Consider the following 20,288-nt stretch of genomic DNA (forward strand, 5'->3'; position numbering starts at 1 on the left):
GCCCGTTAACTCTCCTCAGCCCCAACACCTATTTCTTCCTCTGTGTCTGGCTGGCAAATCTCCCAAACCTGTTTCTGTTTTAGAGTTCCTACCTCTGCTGAATGTCCTACCTTTCTTCTCCTACCCTGCTATAGGGCAGCTTTTTATTAAACCAATCAGAAAATGATGGAGAAGATGTTTACAAAACACTGAGACAGGTGATACTTTATAAAAATACCAAAGTCTCCTGTACTCAGATCTCTGGTGGTGTGGAAAAGTCAGCATCTGAATAATACAAAGACAACAGTCTTTACACAGTGCACAAAAATAAGGCCACCCAACACCTTATTTTCATGGGCATTTGAGCATAACAGAGTAATGTAGATGGTGTGGTAGTTTGAATGAGACTACCCCCTAAAGATTCATATATTTGTTTAGATTTTAGGTGATGGGACTGGTTTTGGAAAGGATTTAGGGGTGTGGCCTTGGAGGATGTGTTACTAGAAGTGGCTTTGAGTTTTAGCCTCATTATGTCTCTGTCTCCAATTTGCTAAGACGTAACCTCTCTACTACTGCCCAGCTCTATGCCTGCCTGCTGCCACACTCCCACCATGACGATCTTGGACTCCCCCTCTAACACTGTCAGCAGGCCCTGAATTAAAGGCTTTCTTTTAAGATGCTCTGGTCTCAGTGTCTCTTTGCAGCAATAGAACAGTAACTAAGAGATGTGTTCTCCTTGTTTCTTCCTGTTGCTTTCCTTTTATATACATCTGGGTTCAACTTTCTTAGGCCAGCTAAAAGTGGTACACAACTTTTATCCCAGCACTTAGGAGGTAGAGGCAGGTGGATCCCTGAATCAAAGAACTTGTCTTTTTTTTTTTAATATTTTATTTTTATTTTTATTTTATTTATCATATATGAGTACACTGTAGCTGTCTTCAGACACACCAGAAGAGGGCATCAGATCTCATTACAGATGGTTGTGAGCCACCATGTGGTTGCTGGGATTTGAACTCAGGACCTCTGGAAGAGCAGTCAGTGCTCTTAACCTCTGAGCCACCTCTCCAGTCCAGAACTTGTCTTGAAAAACAAAAACTTACAAAAAAACAAACCCTAGTGTAAATGTGTTTTTGTTTTGTTTTTTTTTTTTGTTTTTTTTTTCTTTTTTTTTTTTCGGAGTTGGGGACCGAACCCAGGGCCTTGCGCTTCCTAGGCAAGTGCTCTACCACTGAGCTAAATCCCCAACCCCGTGTTTTTGTTTTTGTTGTTGTTTTTTGGTTTTTTTTGAGACAGGGTTCAAAGGCTGGCCTTGAACTCACAAAGAGACCCACCTGCCCCTGCCTCCAAACACTGGGATTAAATGTGCTTGTGTGCAAAAGGGGACCCGTATGTTAGTCAGTGGACAACTCTGTAGGGATCGTTTTTTTTTTCTCCTTCCATCTTCGCGTAGTTCTGAAGATCAAACCCAGGATGTGGCAGGAACCTTACTCACTGAGCCATCCTCGGTGTGTATGTGCATGTAAGTATAGTTGGCCACAGAGAATAGGGGTATCATATACCCCTGGGTCTGAAGCTACAGGTAATTGTGAGCTGCTTGAAACGGGAGCTGAAAATCAAACTCCAGACCTCTGCAAGAGCAGTATGCACTCTTCAACTATTTACTTATCCTTCTGGCCTTCACTGACCATCTTGACAGCCTGATAATTATTATTTTGGAGAGGTCTTCTGGAATCTCAGGCTGGCCTCAAACTTGACTTACTTAGCTACAAATGACCATGAACTTCTGATCCTCCTGCCTCTACCTCCCTAGTGCTGGGATTGCAGGTTTTCATCCACAAACTAACTTTATTTGATGATGATGACCAAACTCCAGGATTCAAACTTGGTAGGAAAGTACTGTAAGGACTGGGCTACAGTTCCAGCCTGTCTAGCACCATTTAATCAGTCAAGCACTTTATTACCAGGCTCCTATCATTTGGGCATCATCCTTGGCCTCCCTTTACACCGCTGTACTCACTTTTAGTTTCTGTCACCTTTGTTTTTCCCAATTTTTCCAACTGCAAAGCTTGGAAAAGGTCCAGGCGGTCCAATCTGGAATCCTGCTCGTTCCCACTCTTACCTCCTTTAACTAATTAATCTCTATTCATCTTTAAGATTTCAACTAATTAAATTAAGTAAGCATCTCATGATGCAGTTCTCCCAACTATAATTAAACTAATTATACAATTATTTAAAGTCTGTCTCCTCAAGTAGGCTACAGGGACCTGCATATCTTAGTTATACTATATCCTCAGGGACTAGCACTGTGCCTAATCCACATGTACTCATAACTATCAGTGAATAAAGGCAAATGGCTTAACTTGGAGGCACCACATAGAGTTTAAAGCCAGTTTAAGTCACCAAAATCCTTCCAAAAATCTGTTAGTGACCTCTAGTGGTCCTAATCGTCTTAGGAGACAGGCTTTGGACCTCACACTTGCCTCTTTTAAATGGCCTACGCACTCACTGTAGTACCCAAAAGAGAGAAAAAAAAAAACAAAACAAAAAAACAAAAAAACAAAACAAAACAAAAAAAAAAAAAAAAAAAAAAAACAGGGGTTGGGGATTTAGCTCAGTGGTAGAGCGCTTGTCTAGCAAGTGCAAGGCCCTGGGTTCGGTCCCCAGCTCCAAAAAAAGGAAAAACAAAACAAAACCACCCACTCCTGTCTTTCATAAATCTGCAAGCTGAGATGATGGCATTTCTGTAGAGTGCTAAGGAAGCATGTAATGCTTCTCAAAGAAAGAAAATGTAGGGTTGGGGATTTAGCTCAGTGGTAGAGCGCTTGCCTACCAAGCGCAAGGCCCTGGGTTCGGTCCCCAGCTCCGAAAAAAAAAAAAGAAAAAAAGAAAAAAAAAAAAAAGAAAAGAAAAGAAAAGAAAAAAAAAAAGAAAAAAAAAAGAAAAAAAAAAAAGAAAAAAAAAAAAGAAAAAAAAAAAAGAGAGAGAGAGAAAGAAAAAGTAACAGTAAGTCACACCCAGCAGCCCTAGGTCTGTGTTTTCCCTAAGGACAACTTCTACCTCATGCCTAACCAGACAAGTAAGTCAAGCACACAGTATATACACTTCAATGGCTTTATTGAGTCCTTCTTTCTTGGGAGTAGCAGGCAATGCTTAGCAGGAGAACTGAAAGGGAAGCTGAGAAACTACGGGCCTCAGTATGGGTCATTAAAGGGATACAGAGGGTGTCCAGCATCTCTGGGGACTCTCTTCCCATCCACCTGAAAAGAAAGATAAAGTATATTAACCCAATAGGAAGCACTGACATTCGAAGACCCAATTCTCCTGAAAAATTCCACTATGTCTAGAATTATGCCGGGTGACATCAGCAAGACCCAAGCCTCAATTAATGTCACAGCATCAACAGTGATTCCAGCATCAAATCCACAGCCTGCTACACGGTTAACCCACCTAATACTTCACAGTCCCAGCTAGGGCAATGTGCCTAAATCTGCTTGTTTACTTATGTGCAGCAGCCTCAACAAGTTCAAGAGTGCTTTTTGAGTGCTACCCTTATTATGCAACCAGAGAGACTGAACAGGCTACAAGATCAGTGAGCACACGGAGACTCACTGGTTTATTCATTACACCTGAGCCACCTAATTCTCTCCAACTTCAAGAGAACACGATTATTGGAGCAGAGCTTGGTGTGGCCCAGAACTTGGTAGGCTGAGTCAAGAGAATGGAGAATGGAGTTTAAAACCTGCCTAAAAGGAAGGAAAGAAGGGAAGAAGGGAAGAAGGAAGGAAGGAAGGAAGGAAGGAAAGAAGGAAGGAGAGAGAAACTCAAAGGGAAAGAAAAAGAAATCAGGCATGAGGAATGGTGGGAGTTCAAAGCCAGTCTGAGCTACATAGTGGGTTCCACAAAATATCAACTACAGTGTTAAGTCCCCATTTCAAAAAGTAGGGGCTGGGGATTTAGCTCAGTGGTAGAGCGCTTACCTAGGAAGCGCAAAGCCCTGGGTTCGGTCCCCAGCTCCAAAAAAAAGAAAAAAAAAAAAAAAAAAAAAAGTAAAACAAAAAAACAAAAAGGGAGCCAGGCATGATGACATACACCTTTAATCCCAGCACTCAGGAGGCACAAGCAGGCAGAGCTTTGAGTTTCAGGCCAGCCAAGGCAATATAGTAAGACCCCATCTTTTTAAAAAAAAAAAAAAAAAAAAAAAAGGGGGGGGGGGGGCTGGGGATTTAGCTCAGTGGTAGAGCGCTTACCTAGGAAGCGCAAAGCCCTGGGTTCGGTCCCCAGCTCCGAAAAAAAGAACCAAAAAAAAAAAAAAAAAGGGAAAGAAGGAAGGCAGGAAGCAAGAAGAAATGAGCACTGCACCTTTGCACCTTGGGTAGCAATCTCACCAACATTCTGTCCCTTCTCCACCAGTGAGGCTGAAGCAGACCTGGGCCACCACACTCCAGACCTCTTATTGAAGGGGCTCTAGTATGCCTGAGTATGTCACCTATTCCCTGTTCCCTGACACATCCTTACCGTAATCATGGGCACAATATACCGCCAATTTTTGTTCAGAGCATCTAATTGCTTCATCTCCTCTGGACTAAAGGTGAAATCAAATACCTGGGGGAGAGAAAACGAGCCTTGTAAGTGGTGGCTGAAGTCCCCAGTACTGGCTTCTTAGCAGACAGAATCAGGACCAGAACATATCTCAATAGACTAAAGAAGACAGAAGCTAACAGCCAAGTACCTGAATGTTCTGAAGGATGCGGGAAGGAGTGATGCTTTTGGGGATGCAGATTACTTTCCGCTGAACCTGCCATCTGGGTAAGGAAATGGAGACAAGGAAAAGGAGTTAGTATTCACAAACGGTATCTTGACCTTAATGCAGCTCTCCCTAGTTCCTAAACCTCCTGAGCCTCATAGGAATAGGCAACATGACCTATGGTAGCCTCACTCTAGACCACACAGCAAACCCCTCAGCCTTATTCTGGCGAATTAAAAATAAATAAAGTAAGTAAGTGACTAAATAAATTAATGAAAATACAGTAAGAAAGAGAGATGGAGAGATATCTTCTGTGCTGGTATCAATCCTTTAATCCTAGCACTCTGGAGGCAGAGGCTAGTGGATCTGTAAATTCTTTACCTGCCTAATCTAGATAAGGTTCCAGGCCTTTCTCAAATAAATAATTCCCTCAGTCCTCACCTTCCAACTAGACCTTTTCCTCAAAAATGTCCCATACCTGAGCAAGATCTGAGCTGGAGATCGGCCATGTTTTTCAGCTAGTGCCAAGACAACTGGTTCCTCAAGCAGGACTGGCTCATCAGGGTGGCGCCAAGCACGATCCGATGAACCCAAGGGGCTGTAAGCTGTCACCTCCAAGCCTCGTGCTTGACAGTGGGCAATGAGCTCATTTTGAGCCAGGTATGGATGGCATTCCACCTAAAACAAAGTGACAGCCCTTCAGCATGGGTAGCCACACCCAGATTACCTGAGCCCTTGACACTCTTGAGTGGAATAGCCCTCCACTGTTAACCTCTGCTGCCTTTAAGCCCACTGGTGAGCTCTTCCAGGACTTCAAATCCACCCTTATACAGAGAACTCTTTCAACAACACTTCTGGCATTGCCACCTCCATTGAGGAGATTCCCCACCTGATGCACTGTGCATACAATACATCTTCCATTCATCTGCTGTCGTGCTGACCTGCAAGACAGCTGGGCGCACCGAGGCCACACTGAGGACATCATCTATCTGCCGACTGCTGAAGTTGGACAAGCCCAAGGCTTTCACCAGCCCCTTTGCCACCAGTGCCTCCAGAGCCTTCCAGGTCTCCTTATAGTGAGTGGAGTCATATTTGACAGTTCCATCGGCATTCTTGGGAAAGGGATTGTCTCCCCGCCTGAGAAAACAGACCACACCCACCAAGTGTCAGCACAGAGGTCAGGCTTCTGCCCTGCCTGCCATCCAGCTATTCTATGTTCCACACCATAAGACACAGGGATAAAGTGACAACAGTTAGGAGCAGCAATGCTTTATTGCCCTTCGTGTTATAGCTCAGGCATTTCATCTACACCGAACGTCCACCCCTATAGCTCAGGCATTTCATCTACACCGAACGTCCACCCCTTCACCCTTTCATAGTGTGCATTTATGTTTGTGTTTTGTTTTGTTTTTCAAAGCAGGGTTATTCTAGGCAGCCCTGGATGTCCTGAAACTAGCTCTGCTAGCTTTGAGTTTAAAAACTCACCCGCCTGTCTCCCAGGTGCTAGGATTAAAGACATGAACATCAGTGCCTGGTTCACAGCCAGATTCTATCTCCTCTAGTACAGCTTCCTTAACGTTACTTTCTTCAGAGGGTTTCTGCTCATCTGACAAGAGCATGGTGCTTACGTAAGACTACTCACACCCTCCTCTGCTGAGACATTCATGGCCAAAATCTTAGGGGACCTACTTCAAAAGAAGAGCAGCATCCCTGGGGCACTAGGGTACATACTGGGTGCAACCCTTGTCATACACCTAAACACCTGACTGCAGAAAAGGCAAGGATCCCATGGTAAAGAAGCCCCTGTGCTCGCTCCACTGATCACGGTTCTTAGCCTGCTCTGCAGCTGTGAATGTATGGATTACCAACGCTACCACACCCAACCCTCAACTTCCAGAAACCGGCACACGGCTGAGGCTTACTCGAAGGCATAAGGCCAATGCATCAAATAGAGGTCCAAATACTCCAGCTGCAGATCAGCCAGCGTCTTCCGGACAGCAGGTTCTACATCCTCAGGGTGGTGCTTAGTATTCCACAGCTTGGAGGTCACAAACAGCTCCTCTCGAGGTACTGCCTGTGACAGAGGCAGAATACACTGTGAGAAGAGTCCTGAACACCCAAGCTTACCTACACCACCTCTGAGAGAAACACAGTGTGTCCTAGAATGTGACCCAATGTAAAACCATAACTTACTTAAAGTAAGGGGTTTCCTTTTCCTTTTCCTCATTTTTCTTTTAATTTTTACTTCACATGTTTTGCCTACATGTAGGTCTCTATGAGAGTGTCAAGATCCCTAGAACCGGAACAACAGGCAGCTATAAGCTGCCATATGTGTGCTGAGAACTGAACCAGGTCCTCTGGAATAGCAGCCAGTGCTCAATTTGTGTGGCTTTTTGTCCAGACAAGGTTTCTCTGTGTAGTTCTGGTTGTCCTGGAACTTGCTCTGTAGATCAGGTTAGCCTCAAACTCAGGGATCTGCTTAGCTCTGACTCCTGTGTGCTACTATTAAAGGTGTGCAACACCACCCAGTGAGGTTTCTTTTAAATGACCACATTACTCTCACGTAACTCTTTCTTTTTTTTTTTTGGAGCTGGGGACCGAACCCAGGGCCTTGTGCTTGCTAGGCTAGGCAAGCGCTCTACCGCTGAGCTAAATCCCCAACCCCCTCACGTAACTCTTTACAGGTAACAATGTCAGAAGATTGGACATGCTGGGAGCTAATGCCAGTTTCTCTCATGTAAGACCAAGTCCCAGATTCAGCCCTAAGTCCTCATATCCCATTTTCTTTACATCCCCAATTCTTACCTTGCCTGCTCCCACACTCTCCTTCAGGGCCTCTCCAATCTCAGTTTCATTGCCATATACAGAAGCACAGTCAATGTGGCGGTAGCCTACGCTAAGGGCATATTTAATAGCTGCTTTCACCTGCATTGAAAAAAAGAGGGGAAAAGATTTCAGGTCTGAACTCGTAAGGAGAAGATGTGAGGGCCACTTACGCAGATCAAGGTGAGAAGACGAAAACGATTCTAGACTAAGGATGTAGCTCAGCTGGTAGAATGTTTGCCTAGCATGTATGAAGCCCTAATTTGATCTCTAGAATAAACAGGGTGTGCAGGCTTAAGCCTATAAATCAGCACTCAGGAGATAAAGGCATGAGGATCAGAAATCCAGGCTCTGCTGTGGAGAGATGGCTCAGTGGTTAGAGCACTGACTGCTCTTCAGCGATTCTGAGTTCAAGTCCCATCAACCACATGGTGGCTCACAACCATCTGTAATGGGATCTGATGCCCTCTTCTGATGTGTCTGAAGACAGCTACAATGTACATTAAATAAATATTAAAAAAAAAAAAAAAAAAAAAGAATAGTGGCTGATCTTCAGAGGATCTAGGTGTAGTTTCTAGCATCTCGAAGGTGGCACATGACCTTCTGTAACTCTGGTTTCAGGGGAGTCTTCTGATCTCTGTGGACACCAAGCATGCACATGGTACATATATATACACACAGGCAAAACATTCATGAACGAAACACAAAATAAATATAGAAAGCTAGTTCAAGGTCATCCTATAATCACAGCATTTGGGAGGATGTACAGCAATACTGGGCTACAGAGAGCATGTTAAAAAGAGAAACAATGGGGGCTGGAGAGATGGCTCAGCTGTGAGGGACACTGACTGCTCTTCCAGAGGTCCTGAGTTCCATCCTTAGCAACCACAAGGTGGCTCATAACCATCTGTAATAGGATGCAAAGCCCTGGGGCTGGAGAGATGGCTCAGTGGTTAAGAACACCCGACTGTTCTTCCAGAGGTCATGAGTTCAATTCCCAGCAACCACATGGTGGCTCACAACCATCTGTAAAGAGATCTGATGCCCTCTTCTGGTGTATCTGAAGACAGCTACAGTGTACTTATATATAATAAATAAAATAAATCTTTAAAAAAAAAAAAAAAAGGATGCAAAGCCCTCTTGTGGCATGTAGGTGTACATGCAGATAGAGCACTCACTCATACATTAAACAAATAAATCCTATTTTTAAAAATGAGAGAAAAAACAATGAGAAGGAAGGAAGGAAGGAAGGAAGGAAGGAAGGAAGGAAGGAAGGAAGGAAATTCCTAGGCTAAGGGCCAAGGCCATGCAGAGAGGGATTTCAGAGAGCCACATATAACAGAGTAAGCTCTGAGATTCCAGGCTAGTAAAAGAGGTGGAGGGTAGAAATTTAAAACGGCTTATTAGGGTTAGAGAGATGGCTCAGCCATTAATGGCTAGGCTGACAACCAAAAATAAAAAGGCTCCTTAAAAAAATTGTTTAAGGGGGTTGGGGATTTAGCTCAGTGGTAGAGAGCTTGCCTAGGAAGCGCAAGGCCCTGGGTTCGGTCCCCAGCTCTGAAAAAAAAAGAAAAAAAAATTGTTTAAGATTCATTTATTGGGGGCTGGAGAGATGGCTTAGTGGTTAAGAGCACTGTCTGGTCTTCCAGAGGTCCTGAGTTCAAATCCCAGCAACCATATGGTGGTTCACAACCATCTATAATGAGATCCGATGCCCTATTCTGGTGTGTCTGAAGACAGCTACAGTGTACTTATATATAATAAATAAATAAATAAAAAAAATTCTACCACTGATCTAGACTGTCAAACCTTCTCTCTCTCTCTGTATAAAAAAAAAAAAAAAGATTCATTTATTGGGGGCTGGAGAGATGGCTCAGTGGTTAAGAGCACTGACTGCTCTTCCAGAGGTCCTGAGTTCAATTCCCAGCAACCACATGGTGGCTCATAGCCATCTGTAATGAGATCTGATGCCCTCTTCTGGTGCGTCTGAAGACAGCTACAGTGTACTTATATATAATAAATAAATCTTTTAAAAAGACAAAAATAAAAGCAGAATCATATAGCATACCTCTAAAAAAAGATTTATTGTGTTTTATGTATATTTTTCCTGCACACATGCACACTGGTATCTGTAGAAGTCAGTGGAGGGCTTTAGATCTCCTCGAGTTGGAGTTATGGATGGCTATGGGCCACTGTGTGGATGCTGAGGATCAAAGCAGGCACTGACTTCTCTTAACTGCTGAGGCATCGCTACCGCTCCCTAACATTGCTCCCCCTTCCCCAAAAGTAAGTCTTCTAAAGAAACTGGATCTAGAGTCCCTTAATGGAGAGAAGGAAGCAGAGACCAAGTAGAAGAATGTTGGTGTAAAATTAACGCCATTTTTATAATTTTACAGCAACAGAAGAATAGGTCAGTTAATTTGCAAAAAAAAAAAAAAAAAAAAAAAAGACTAATCCAAGAAGGTAAGGGGATTGCCAAAAAGTCACCTGTAAAGTGAGACCAGGAGCCACAGCTATTTACCAAGGCTCTGTCTCGAATACAACAACCACAAAATGCTGGGAAGATAATTAAGTTGGTAGAGTGCTTGCCTAGCAAGGATAAAGTTCAAGGTTAAATTCCCTAAATGAACTGGGCATGGTGATCTATTTCTATAATCCCACTACTCATAAATTCGAGGCCATTCTTGGCTATACTGAAAACACAGGCCTAACTGGGAGACATGAGACCTTTTCTTAACCAACCAACCAACCAACCAACCAACCAACCAACCTACCTACCTACCTACTTACCTACCTACCTCTGAGTTCAGTTCTTACTAAGCAGATATATTTTCTTTAGCTCTTTCCTGGACTCCTGCCTCCTCCTTAACCCTGATAGAGAATTCCCTCACAGCCTAATCCCCAAGCTTAATCCCTAAACCTGTATCAACTCTAACTCAGATTTCTAAGGAAAAAAGGGAACAGCAGAGATTTAGCAGCATGAATACTCAGGTAAGACTTTCACTTTATTTTCATTTTGGGGGACTTTCTGAGACAGGTTCATATTTGGTGGCCCAAGTTCACTAGGCAGTCCAGGGTATATAGCACATAGCACTCCCAAGTGCTGAGAGAACAGCCATGAACCAAGCAGCTTTGGTATTCTTTTTTTTTTCCCCCGGGGCTGGGGACCGAACCCAGGGCCTTGCACTTGCTAGGCAAGCACTCTACCACTGAGCTAATCCCCAACCCCACAGCTTTGGTATTCTTAAATGATTGCTTATTCAATGGCTGTAGAGGGGGCATCCTAAAACATGCCTGTGACCCCAGTCCTTGGAAGGCTAAAGAAAGGCTGCACTCTAAGCCAGCCTAAGCCACATGTGAGGACAAGTCTGAACAAGAGTAAAGTCACTTCCACTCTGAATGTCATTTAACAAAGCCTAAAGCAGTGACCACCTGGGTCACTAAGAGAAAGTGTGTTGGGGCTACAGAGATTGCTGGGGATTAAGAGTGCTGGTTGCGGGGTTAGGGATTTAGCTCAGTGGTAGAGCGCTTGCCTAGCAAGCGCAAGGCCCTGGGTTCGGTCCCCAGCTCCGAAAAATAGAAAAAAAAAAAAAAAAAAAAAAGAGTGCTGGTTGCTCCCACAGAGGAGCGGGAGTTCAGTTCTTAGCACTGACAACTGATAGCACACACACACACACACACACACACACACACACACACACACACACACACACACACACACACAAAATAAAACCTTCAGAAAAGGGCTGGAGAGATGGCTCAGCGGTTAAGAGCACCCGACTGCTCTTCCAGAGGTCATGAGTTCAATTCTCAGCAACCACATGGTGGCTCACAACCATCTGTAAAGAGATCCGATGCCCTCTTCTGGTGTATCTGAAGACAGCTACAGTGTACTTATATATAATAAATAAATAAATCTTTAAAAAAAAAAAAAAAAAAAACTTCAGAAAAAAGAAAAACTTGTCAGGCATTGTAATCCTAGCACTTTGGACTAAACTAGGACTATGGCCTGAGCTGAAGGGCGAGTTCCAGATCAGCTTGGGCTACATAGAAAGATCCTGTCTGGGGAAAAAAAGGAGGGGATAATTGTGGTCAATATGCATCACTTACATGGATAAAACTACCAATTACTTTAATTTTAAAAGTTCACTTAAAACCTTTTTCCTAATTCTGTCTATACAGTTATCCCAGTAACTTCTCAAGTTTCAGACTATGCTCTTAACTCCAAAATATGCACTTGAGAAAGGCCCAGGTCTCGATACGCCTGGCTTGTAGGAGATGTGGCCACAGCACGGGGAGGTAAGTAATATATTGGGACTCAGCCCAGGCCCAAAACAAAAAGGCTCCAACACCGCTAACAACACTTTGCAGAGATGCTCTCAGGGCCCTACATCCCTCCTGAGTTAGCTAGGAAACTAAGGGCTCATAGTTGTCCCTTTTTTTTTTTTAAAGATTTATTTATTATTATATGAGTACACTGTAGCTGTCTTCAGACACACCAGAAGAAGCCATTGGATCCCATTACAGATGGTTGTGAGCCACCACGTGTTTGCTGGGAATTGAACTCAAGACCTCCGGAAGAGCAGTCAGTGCTCTTAACCGCTGAGCCATCTCTCCAGCCCCATAGTTGTCCCTTCTTCCCTCATCTCTCCACTATCTGTCTACTTACCAGAAACAATAATGCAGGTTATTGTTGGAAAAAATACAGGGCCCGCCTTGTAAATCCCTCCTTCTCCCTGACTGAGACTCAAGAAGTCTCCCCCTTCTTCCCAATCCCTCACCTGACCAGGCTCACTCTTCCATGTCCCCAGACCAATCAGAGGCATCTTCTGTCCAGTGTGCAGGAGGACACTGGAGGCCGTCATTGTCCCCTAAGACACAAACAGGAAACAAATGGTGAGGAGGGTTAGTGCTGCCTTGAGCCTTAGCCATCCACTGCTGTAAAGTATGCTTCAGAAAAGGGTGGAGACAGGAGGGCGGCAGACATAGGAACAAATACCTCATATAAGTGAGCAGAGACAGAGACAAGATACCTGAATTCAAGCAAATGCAGTAGCTCCTGAACAAACAGGACAGACAGCCTTCACACAGGGCTAAAGGTCAGTAAAAAGCTCTAGTTTCTGAGGCTGAGAGTAGCTCTGTGGTACACCACTGGTCTAGCACAGACAAGGCCCAGGCCGACATCCCTAGCAACACACACATACCAAATCCAACACAGAGACAGTCTATAATGCCAGCACTTAGGAAGCTGAGGTAAAAGGATCAAAAGTACTAAGCCAGCTTGTCTCAAGAAATCAAAGACCTTTCCCAGCACTCAGGAGGCAAAGGCAGGTAGGTCTCTGAGTTCAAGGGGAGCCATGACCACAAACAGAAGCCCTGTCTTGAAAAAAATGGAAAAACAAAAAGACAAGGGTCATTATGAGACAAGACTTCATAACAACAGGCTCAAAAAAAGATGACTTCTCTGAAGACGAAATTAATGTCTTAAGCAGGAACATGTCAACATCAGGAATTAAAGCTTTTTAACACAGAGACTCTGAATCCCTCTCACGCATGTCCGACTGGCTCAGTTCAGAGGCTTGAGCAGGCTCCTTCAAGCGAAGTAAAGCACTTACCACTTCTCAGATGAGAAAACATAGGTAGCAAAGTGGAATACTCAAGGCTATAAGGAAAAGCTTCGAAAAAGACAGGGAGGCAGATCTCTAAAGCATATACCCCTTTGCGGGCCTTTGTTGCACAAGCCTTCGTCCTAACACTTGAGAGGTAAGGGCAGGCAGATCTCTGTGAGTTTGAGGCCAGCCTGGTTCATACAACAAATTTCAGGCCAACCACAGCTGTATATTGTAAGACTTTTCCTCGATAAATAAATATAATATATACACATACATACATACATACATACATACATACATATATATATATATATATACACACATACATATATATACATACATACATACATATTCAACCAGGCAGTGGTGGGACATCCTTTAATCCCAGTACTTAGAAGGCAGAAGCAGGTGAATCTCTGTGGGTTTGAGGCTAGCCTGGTCTACACAGTGAGTTATAGGACACTCAGAGCTACATGGTAAGAACCTGCTGAAAGAGAAAGAGAAAGAGATAGAGATAGATATCGGTCAGTCAAATAGCACGTGAATTCTCAGTCACCCAATGATGAATGTTCTAGGAGTTGAGAAACACATTTAAACAGGCTTCCTACCCTCCTTGTCTGCCTCAGGATAGTTTCTTGGAGGTGGAGGCAGGTGGACCTCTGAGTTCAAGGCCAGCCTGATCTACAGAGCCAGTCCCAGGACAGCTATGGCTACAGAGAAACCCTGTCTTGAAAAACCAAACAAAAGGAGTGAGGCTGAACACAGTAGAGCAAGCCTGTAATGCAAGCATTTGGGAGGTAAGGGTAGGAGGACCAGGAGTTAGGGCATCCTCCACAAGAGACCTTGCTTGCAAAGAAAAAAAGAATAGGTACCGTTAGTCCCAGTACTTGGGAGGCAGAGGTAGGAGAATATCTGAGAGTTTAAGGCCTGCCTCACCTACATTTGTAAGTTTCAGGACAATGAGGACAACACAGAGAGACTCTGTCTCAAATAAAACAAGTGAAAAGACAGGCTTGATGGTAAGAAGCCTGTAATCTCAGTAGCTTGGGAATATGAGGCAGGAAGATTGCAAGCTCAAGGCCTGCCTGTGCCACAGTGAACCAAAAGCCATAGGCAGGCAATGCAGTGGAACCTGATCTCAAAATAAAAAAGTAAAAAGAGGTCTGGGGATAGAAGGATAAACCAGCCTGCCACCACCTTGGGCTTGACAAACTAGGTTCATTCCTGTCTATGATTAAGCCTCTGTTTCTCAGGACTGGGCTCCTATTTCCCTGCTAAATCCCCATTTGGAAACCCCTATCTTCCCCACACCAACTACTGTGACCTTTTCAACCCCACCTTAGGGGAAGGCAGCCTTGTACAGGACTAAAAGTTTGCTTTCATTAATTTAGCCATGATTTGGCTCAGTGGTCTTTCACCTCCCGCCTCTGGAACTAACAATAGCTCAGTGGTAGGATGCTGACCAGAATGTTTGGGAGTTTGGGACCCTAGGTTCCAAACCTAGCAAGTGAGAGGAGAGTAAACAGTTACCAAGAAAGAGAAAGGAAGATAGAATATTTGCTCCAAGAGTCAATCAAGTAGAAATAACCTTTCCCTCGATCTTATCAGTACCATAAATATTCTCCTGGGGTTGTTCTAACTGCCAATAACATTTTTATGAATATGAACTTTGTTTCTGAGTTTTAAAAGATGTATGGGAGGGTAGGTAATAATGAATCCTGAGCAAATGAACACCAAAGCAGTCTTTCCTAGTATTTCTGACAGAAAGAATTCTATTGTCTAGCAAAGCTTGAATATACAAGTGGTTCTTTCTGTTGAAACTCCATCAAAACCTGTTAAATCTGAGAGCATGGTCTTTGTAACCACATACTTCCTAGGGATCAAGCAAGTAGTTCTATGGCTAGGTTCCTAGGCTTGATCTCAAACAATAACCTGTTTACTTCTCCCAGCACTTGAGAAGGCTCTGAAATTACATGGGTGGAGATTGCACAAAAGCCTAGCTTACAGGAAAACATGGAAGGAATCTTGCTTCTTCATTCCTTTTGCAGGTGAAACTGAAAACCAGAAGGCAGGAAGAACAAAGACCTGTAAAGAACTTCTGAGAAGGGTCTGGAGACAGACTTCCAACAGGACAGAAAGCAATCCTCTGCTCGCTTGTGATTCAGCTACGGCTTTCCAGGATAGCTGGCAAAGTTGCTAACAAGGCACAAAGTACATAGTACATAGTACCTACAGAAGTCCTGACTGAGGACTTCCCTCTGCCTCCCTCCCACAAACTCCGTGCTCTTTGACTTTCATCCCCCTCCACTTTTTCTGCCTTTGGTCAAGTCTGTGTTTTCAGTTCTAAAATAAAACTCTGACTTTTCCTACACCAGTTTCATATGTTTAAGTCTTCTGGGCCTTTCTGCCAGCGTGATCCACAGGAATCTGAGGGACTGAAACTACCTCATCAGATCCATCAGCAGAGTGCAGAATCCTCTAGGATCTAGAATTGCACAACATGGCTTGATAGCTCCGCTATTTCAAGAGTTTGCACAGTACCTGACTCATTCTCTGCTTTCTGTATACTCTAACTCACCAGAGCCAAAGCCCTGGATGGCAAATATTAAAACAAACCAGACAGAGCCAAGCAGTGATGGTTCACAACTTTAATTCAAGCACTTGGGGGGCAGGGACAGGTGGATCTCAAGCTTGAGGCTAGCCTTGTCTACATGGGAGTTCTAGGACAGCCAGGTCTACACAGAGAAATCCTGTCTTGAACTCATACCCCCTGAAAAAAGGGGGAAAAAAGAGCCTGAAGTTATCCTCTGAGCTCCACACCCACTCATACAGTAATAACAAAATACTCTTGTTTGTTTGTTTTCTTTTTTTTAATTGGATCTTTTATTTATTTACATTTGAAATGTCACTCCCTTCCTGGGTTTCCCCTCCAGAAACCACCTATCCCATCCCCCCCCCGCCCCCGTCTCCCATAACAAAATATTCTTTAAAAACTCATCTAAGGGGCTGGAGAGATGGCTCAGTGGTTAAGAGCACTGACTGCTCTTCCAGAGGTCCTGAGTTCAATTCCCAGCAACCACATGGTGGCTCACAACCATCTGTAATGGGATCTGATGCCCTCTTCTGGTGTGTCTGAAGGCAGCTACAGTGTACTTATATATAATAAATGAATAAATCTTAAAAAAAAAAAAAAACTCATCTAAGGGTTGTTTTATCTTCTCCTGCACTTCTAAGAACACTGCTTAAAAATCATCCTAAAGGAGCTGGGGAGTTAGCTCAGTGGTAGAGCACTTGCCTAGCAAGCGCAATGCCCTGGGTTCAGTCCCCAGCTCCAAAAAATAGAAAAAAAAAAAAAAAATCCTGTTAATAAGGGCTGGAGAGATGGCTCAGTGGTTAAGAGCACTGACTGCTCTTCCAGAGGTCCTGAGTTCAATTCCCAGCAACCACATGGTGGCTCACATCTGTAATGGGATCTGATGCCCTCTTCTGGTGTGTCTGAAGACAGCTACAGTGTACTTATCAAAAAATTATTAAAAAACAAAAAAAGCCCAAAACTTTCAAATCTCCAAAAATATCTACTTCCTGAGTTAAGCACGATGGTGCACATCTGAGGCTAAGTAAGGCAAGATAATCTCCACAGGTTCACTATGCTACATACTACCCTGTCTTGGAAACACAGAGAGTAAACAGATATAAAGTAGACAAGCTGGGTTGGGGTGCCTGCCGTTAATCCCAGCACTTGGAAGGCAGAGGCAGGCACATCTCTGTGAATTCAAAGCTAGCCTGATCTACAGAGTGAGTCCAGGACAACCAGTGCCATACAAAGAAACCCCGTCTTGAAAAACAAAAAGGAAAACATACCTACCTTTACTCCCTGATGCTGGGATGTAAATCTTTTCTAACTTACATAAGCCTCCACCGTTCCTGCTCTAGTTGTGAGCACTACCATCCTTTGACTAAACCAGGCAATATTTTTAATTTGGACTTAATCAAAATCAATCCACCAAATCCAATCACGTGACTCCTTGGCTCAAACTGTTCAGCAATTCTCCCTAGGTTAAAGTCCAGACTCCTGTGCTGGCTTCGGCAGCACATATACTACAATTGGAACGACACAGAGAAGGTTAGCATGGCCCCTGCGCAAGGATGACGCACAAATTCCTGAAGCTTCCATATTTTATATAAAAAGAAAAAATCCAGACTCCTTTAAAATCTAGGTCCCACACCTCTCATTTTGCCACCTCAGCATTTCAGACTGAGAGGCAAGCACCACTTGACTCCAGGTCTGTGCATTTTCTTCCCCCAAACTTCACATTTGCCTTGCTAATTGTTACTCACCATTGACCTAGCACAAGGAAATTCTGCTTCATTCCTGAAACTTCTAGTCACTTTTGCACATGATTGTGTGTGTGTGTGTGTGTGTGAGAGAGAGAGAGAGAGAGAGAGAACTGATACAGACTGTGTATCTCACTGCATCTTGAGAGAGAGAGAGAGAGAGAACTGATACAGACCGTGTATCTCACTGCATCTTTTTGTCCATAAAAAGATCCCCCCCCACCCCCCGGGGTTGGGGATTTAGCTCAGTGGTAGAGCGCTTGCCTAGGAAGCACAAGGCCCTGGGTTCGGTCCCCAGCTCCAAAAAAAAAAAAAAAAAAAAAAAAAAAAAGATTTCCCCCACAAACCAGGATCATTCATTTGAATCCTTTACCATGCACACACGGAAGCTAATATTTGGGGCTTTTCTTTTTTATTTGGTTTGGGCTTTTTTCCAGATATGGTTTCACACAGCCCAGGATGGTCTTGAACTATCTATAGCCAAGATGGCATTGAATTCATGATCCCCCTGCCTCACCCTTCCAAACACTGGTTTTTTGTTTTTTTTTAAAGATTTATTTATTTATTATATATAAGTACACTGTAGCTGTCTTCAGATACACCAGAAGAGGGCATCAGATCTCTTTACAGATGGTTGTGAGCCACCATGTGGTTGCTGGGAATTGAACTCATGACCTCTGGAAGAGCAGTCGGGTGCTCTTAACCGCTGAGCCATCTCTCCAGCCCCCCAAACACTGGTTTTACAGGCATTAAATACCGTGCCACGATAGCTGGACAAGCATCTGAGGAAGTCACAGATTCCATCATCTTCAATCCATCTTGGAAAACCAAAGAAAAGTCGTGTGTGTGTGTGTGTGTGTGTGTGTGTGTGTGTGTGTGTGTGTGTGTGTGTGTGCTGGGGAACGATCCCAAGCCCTTAAACATGCCAATTCCACCACCAACCTACACCTGTTAGTATTTTGTTAGTATTTTACTAACTTTGAGCAAGTATTTAAAAAAAAAAAAAAGCTCTGGGCTGGAGGTGTAGTTCAGTTGGTAAAGGGCTTGCCTGGGGGTCTGATTCCCAGCAATTCATAAAACCCAGGATAGTGACAAACTCCTACAATCCCAGCACTCAGAAGATGGAGGCAGGAAGATGATCAGAGGATTCAAGGTAATCCTGGCTACATAACACAAGTTCAAGGCAAGACTAAGCTACAAGTCTCTGTGGTTAAGAAAGATGGCTCTGGGGGTTGGGGATTTAGCTCTAGCAAGCGCAAGGCCCTGGGTTCGGTCCCCAGCTCCGAAAAAAAAAAAGAAAAAAAAAAAAAAGAAAAAGAAAGAAAGATGGCTCTGCTGTTACACTCTCATTTCTCTTGCAGAGTACCTGGAGTTGATTCACAGAACCCACAGAGAGGCTCACAACCATCTATAAAACTCTAGCTCCAGGGGAAATGCTGTTTTCTTCTGACCTCCACGGGCACATACTTATACGCAGACAAAACATTAATTTATAGAAAAAAAATTCTTTAGAAAAAGACTGTCTCAAAAAACACCTACAAATAATAACAATTCCGCCGAACAAGGAAGGATCATACTGGAATTAAACCTGTATTGCTACTGAAGTGGAACCTTGGAAAAGTAACAGGCCTGATCAGAACCTTAGCAGGTCCTACAGGCCTATGAACAGTCTAAACAGTAGAGTCCATTAATAGTAGGCTCGGTGATGTGATGGTTTAAGTATTTTCACTTTAAAAGGGCTCTCAGTAGCTACAGGATATGTCCAAAGCTAAGGCGAAAGCTAATCTCTCGCTCCCATTTCCGCCACTTCCTAGAAATATCCCTGTACCTCCATTAGGAAAGGCAGAGAGCCTAGAAAATTCGTGCAGATGAGAAAACAAAGAGACGGCAAAAGCACTAAATATGTACTAGACACGTTCAAAGGTTTATCCCAGTTCTCCCTATAGCACTGATGATTTTCCTGCTCATTCCAACTCTGAGGAAACAAAGGTCCAGAAACAAATATCTGAGAACAGAATAGAGGAAGTGCTCAAATGCGACACTAAATCTCATCCCTCCACGTGCCGGCGCCATTCGTTTAATCCCGGGCCTGACCCATGGTACTGAAGGACCCCCGCTTTTTCCTCAGGAAAAAAAGATGGGCCAGCAGCAGGAAGAACTCACCTTGGCAATGAGCACAGGCTGTGGAGAAGACAAAGTGGCCAGAATTCAGCTCTGCACTCCAGTACTGAGCCAGCAGGCCCCGGCTTAAGTCTGGCGGAGAAGCAGCAGCCCCACCCCAGGGAGGAGCGAGGGCCCGGCTTCCAGAACTACGCGCAGGACGCAGGAGACCCCCGCTGTCCTGCGAAGTAGAAGAGGGGGTAGAAGCCAAAGCAGGGACTTTGCACATTCCTCCCCTGGGAACCTCTCACTCCACCACGAACGTCTGGACGGGCCGGGGTCCCGAAACTGTGCATGCGCACAGGCTACGTGGACGGTCTTGGGTGGCTGGCCGCGCCCACGACGAGCCCACAGTGCACCGCGCAGGCACCTCTCTAGGCATAGATTCCTGTACTTTCTGAGACGATCCTCTATGATACCCAGTGGGTCCTTCTGGCCGCCCATCTTTCTTTCTCTAAAGTGAATTTGTCGGATTCTCAGAGCAGGCCTGATACGAAGTTGAACCAAAACAACGAAAATCTTGCCTCTGCAAACCCCATTTTAGAAAGTTACTGATCTTTCACTCAGTACCTTGCATTTTAGCACTGTGCAAAAGACTTCACAAATATGAGCTGGGAATGTAGTTAAATTAATAC

General features: G+C 44.1%; 1 protein-coding gene and 1 non-coding gene across 3 annotated transcripts in view; one reads left to right on the plus strand and one right to left on the minus strand.

The window, feature by feature from the left end:
• Positions 1 to 3,076: 3,076 nt before the first annotated feature.
• Akr1a1 (aldo-keto reductase family 1 member A1) overlaps positions 3,077 to 20,288 on the minus strand; it is a 37,433-nt gene continuing 20,221 nt past the window's right edge. The window contains exons 1-9 of one of the 2 annotated variants that reach the window (NM_031000.3): positions 19,657 to 19,703; positions 12,328 to 12,417; positions 7,529 to 7,648; positions 6,646 to 6,797; positions 5,665 to 5,860; positions 5,202 to 5,401; positions 4,709 to 4,781; positions 4,495 to 4,581; positions 3,078 to 3,236 (exon numbers count right to left, since the gene is read on the minus strand). In NM_031000.3, the coding sequence (NP_112262.1) occupies positions 3,171 to 3,236; positions 4,495 to 4,581; positions 4,709 to 4,781; positions 5,202 to 5,401; positions 5,665 to 5,860; positions 6,646 to 6,797; positions 7,529 to 7,648; positions 12,328 to 12,411 (978 nt within the window). In that variant the 5' untranslated portion in view covers positions 12,412 to 12,417; positions 19,657 to 19,703 and the 3' untranslated portion in view covers positions 3,078 to 3,170. Of the gene's footprint in view, positions 3,237 to 4,494; positions 4,582 to 4,708; positions 4,782 to 5,201; positions 5,402 to 5,664; positions 5,861 to 6,645; positions 6,798 to 7,528; positions 7,649 to 12,327; positions 12,418 to 19,656; positions 19,704 to 20,288 lie in introns of those variants that run through there. The other variant, XM_039110816.2, reaches the window with a different exon arrangement.
• LOC120103189 (U6 spliceosomal RNA) lies at positions 17,233 to 17,339 on the plus strand. The gene has a single exon (XR_005505285.1). It is a non-coding gene; the product is annotated as a U6 spliceosomal RNA (small nuclear RNA).

The sequence above is a fragment of the Rattus norvegicus genome, chromosome 5 (genome assembly GCF_036323735.1).
Source record: "Rattus norvegicus strain BN/NHsdMcwi chromosome 5, GRCr8, whole genome shotgun sequence".
NCBI classification, from domain to species: domain Eukaryota; kingdom Metazoa; phylum Chordata; class Mammalia; order Rodentia; family Muridae; genus Rattus; species Rattus norvegicus.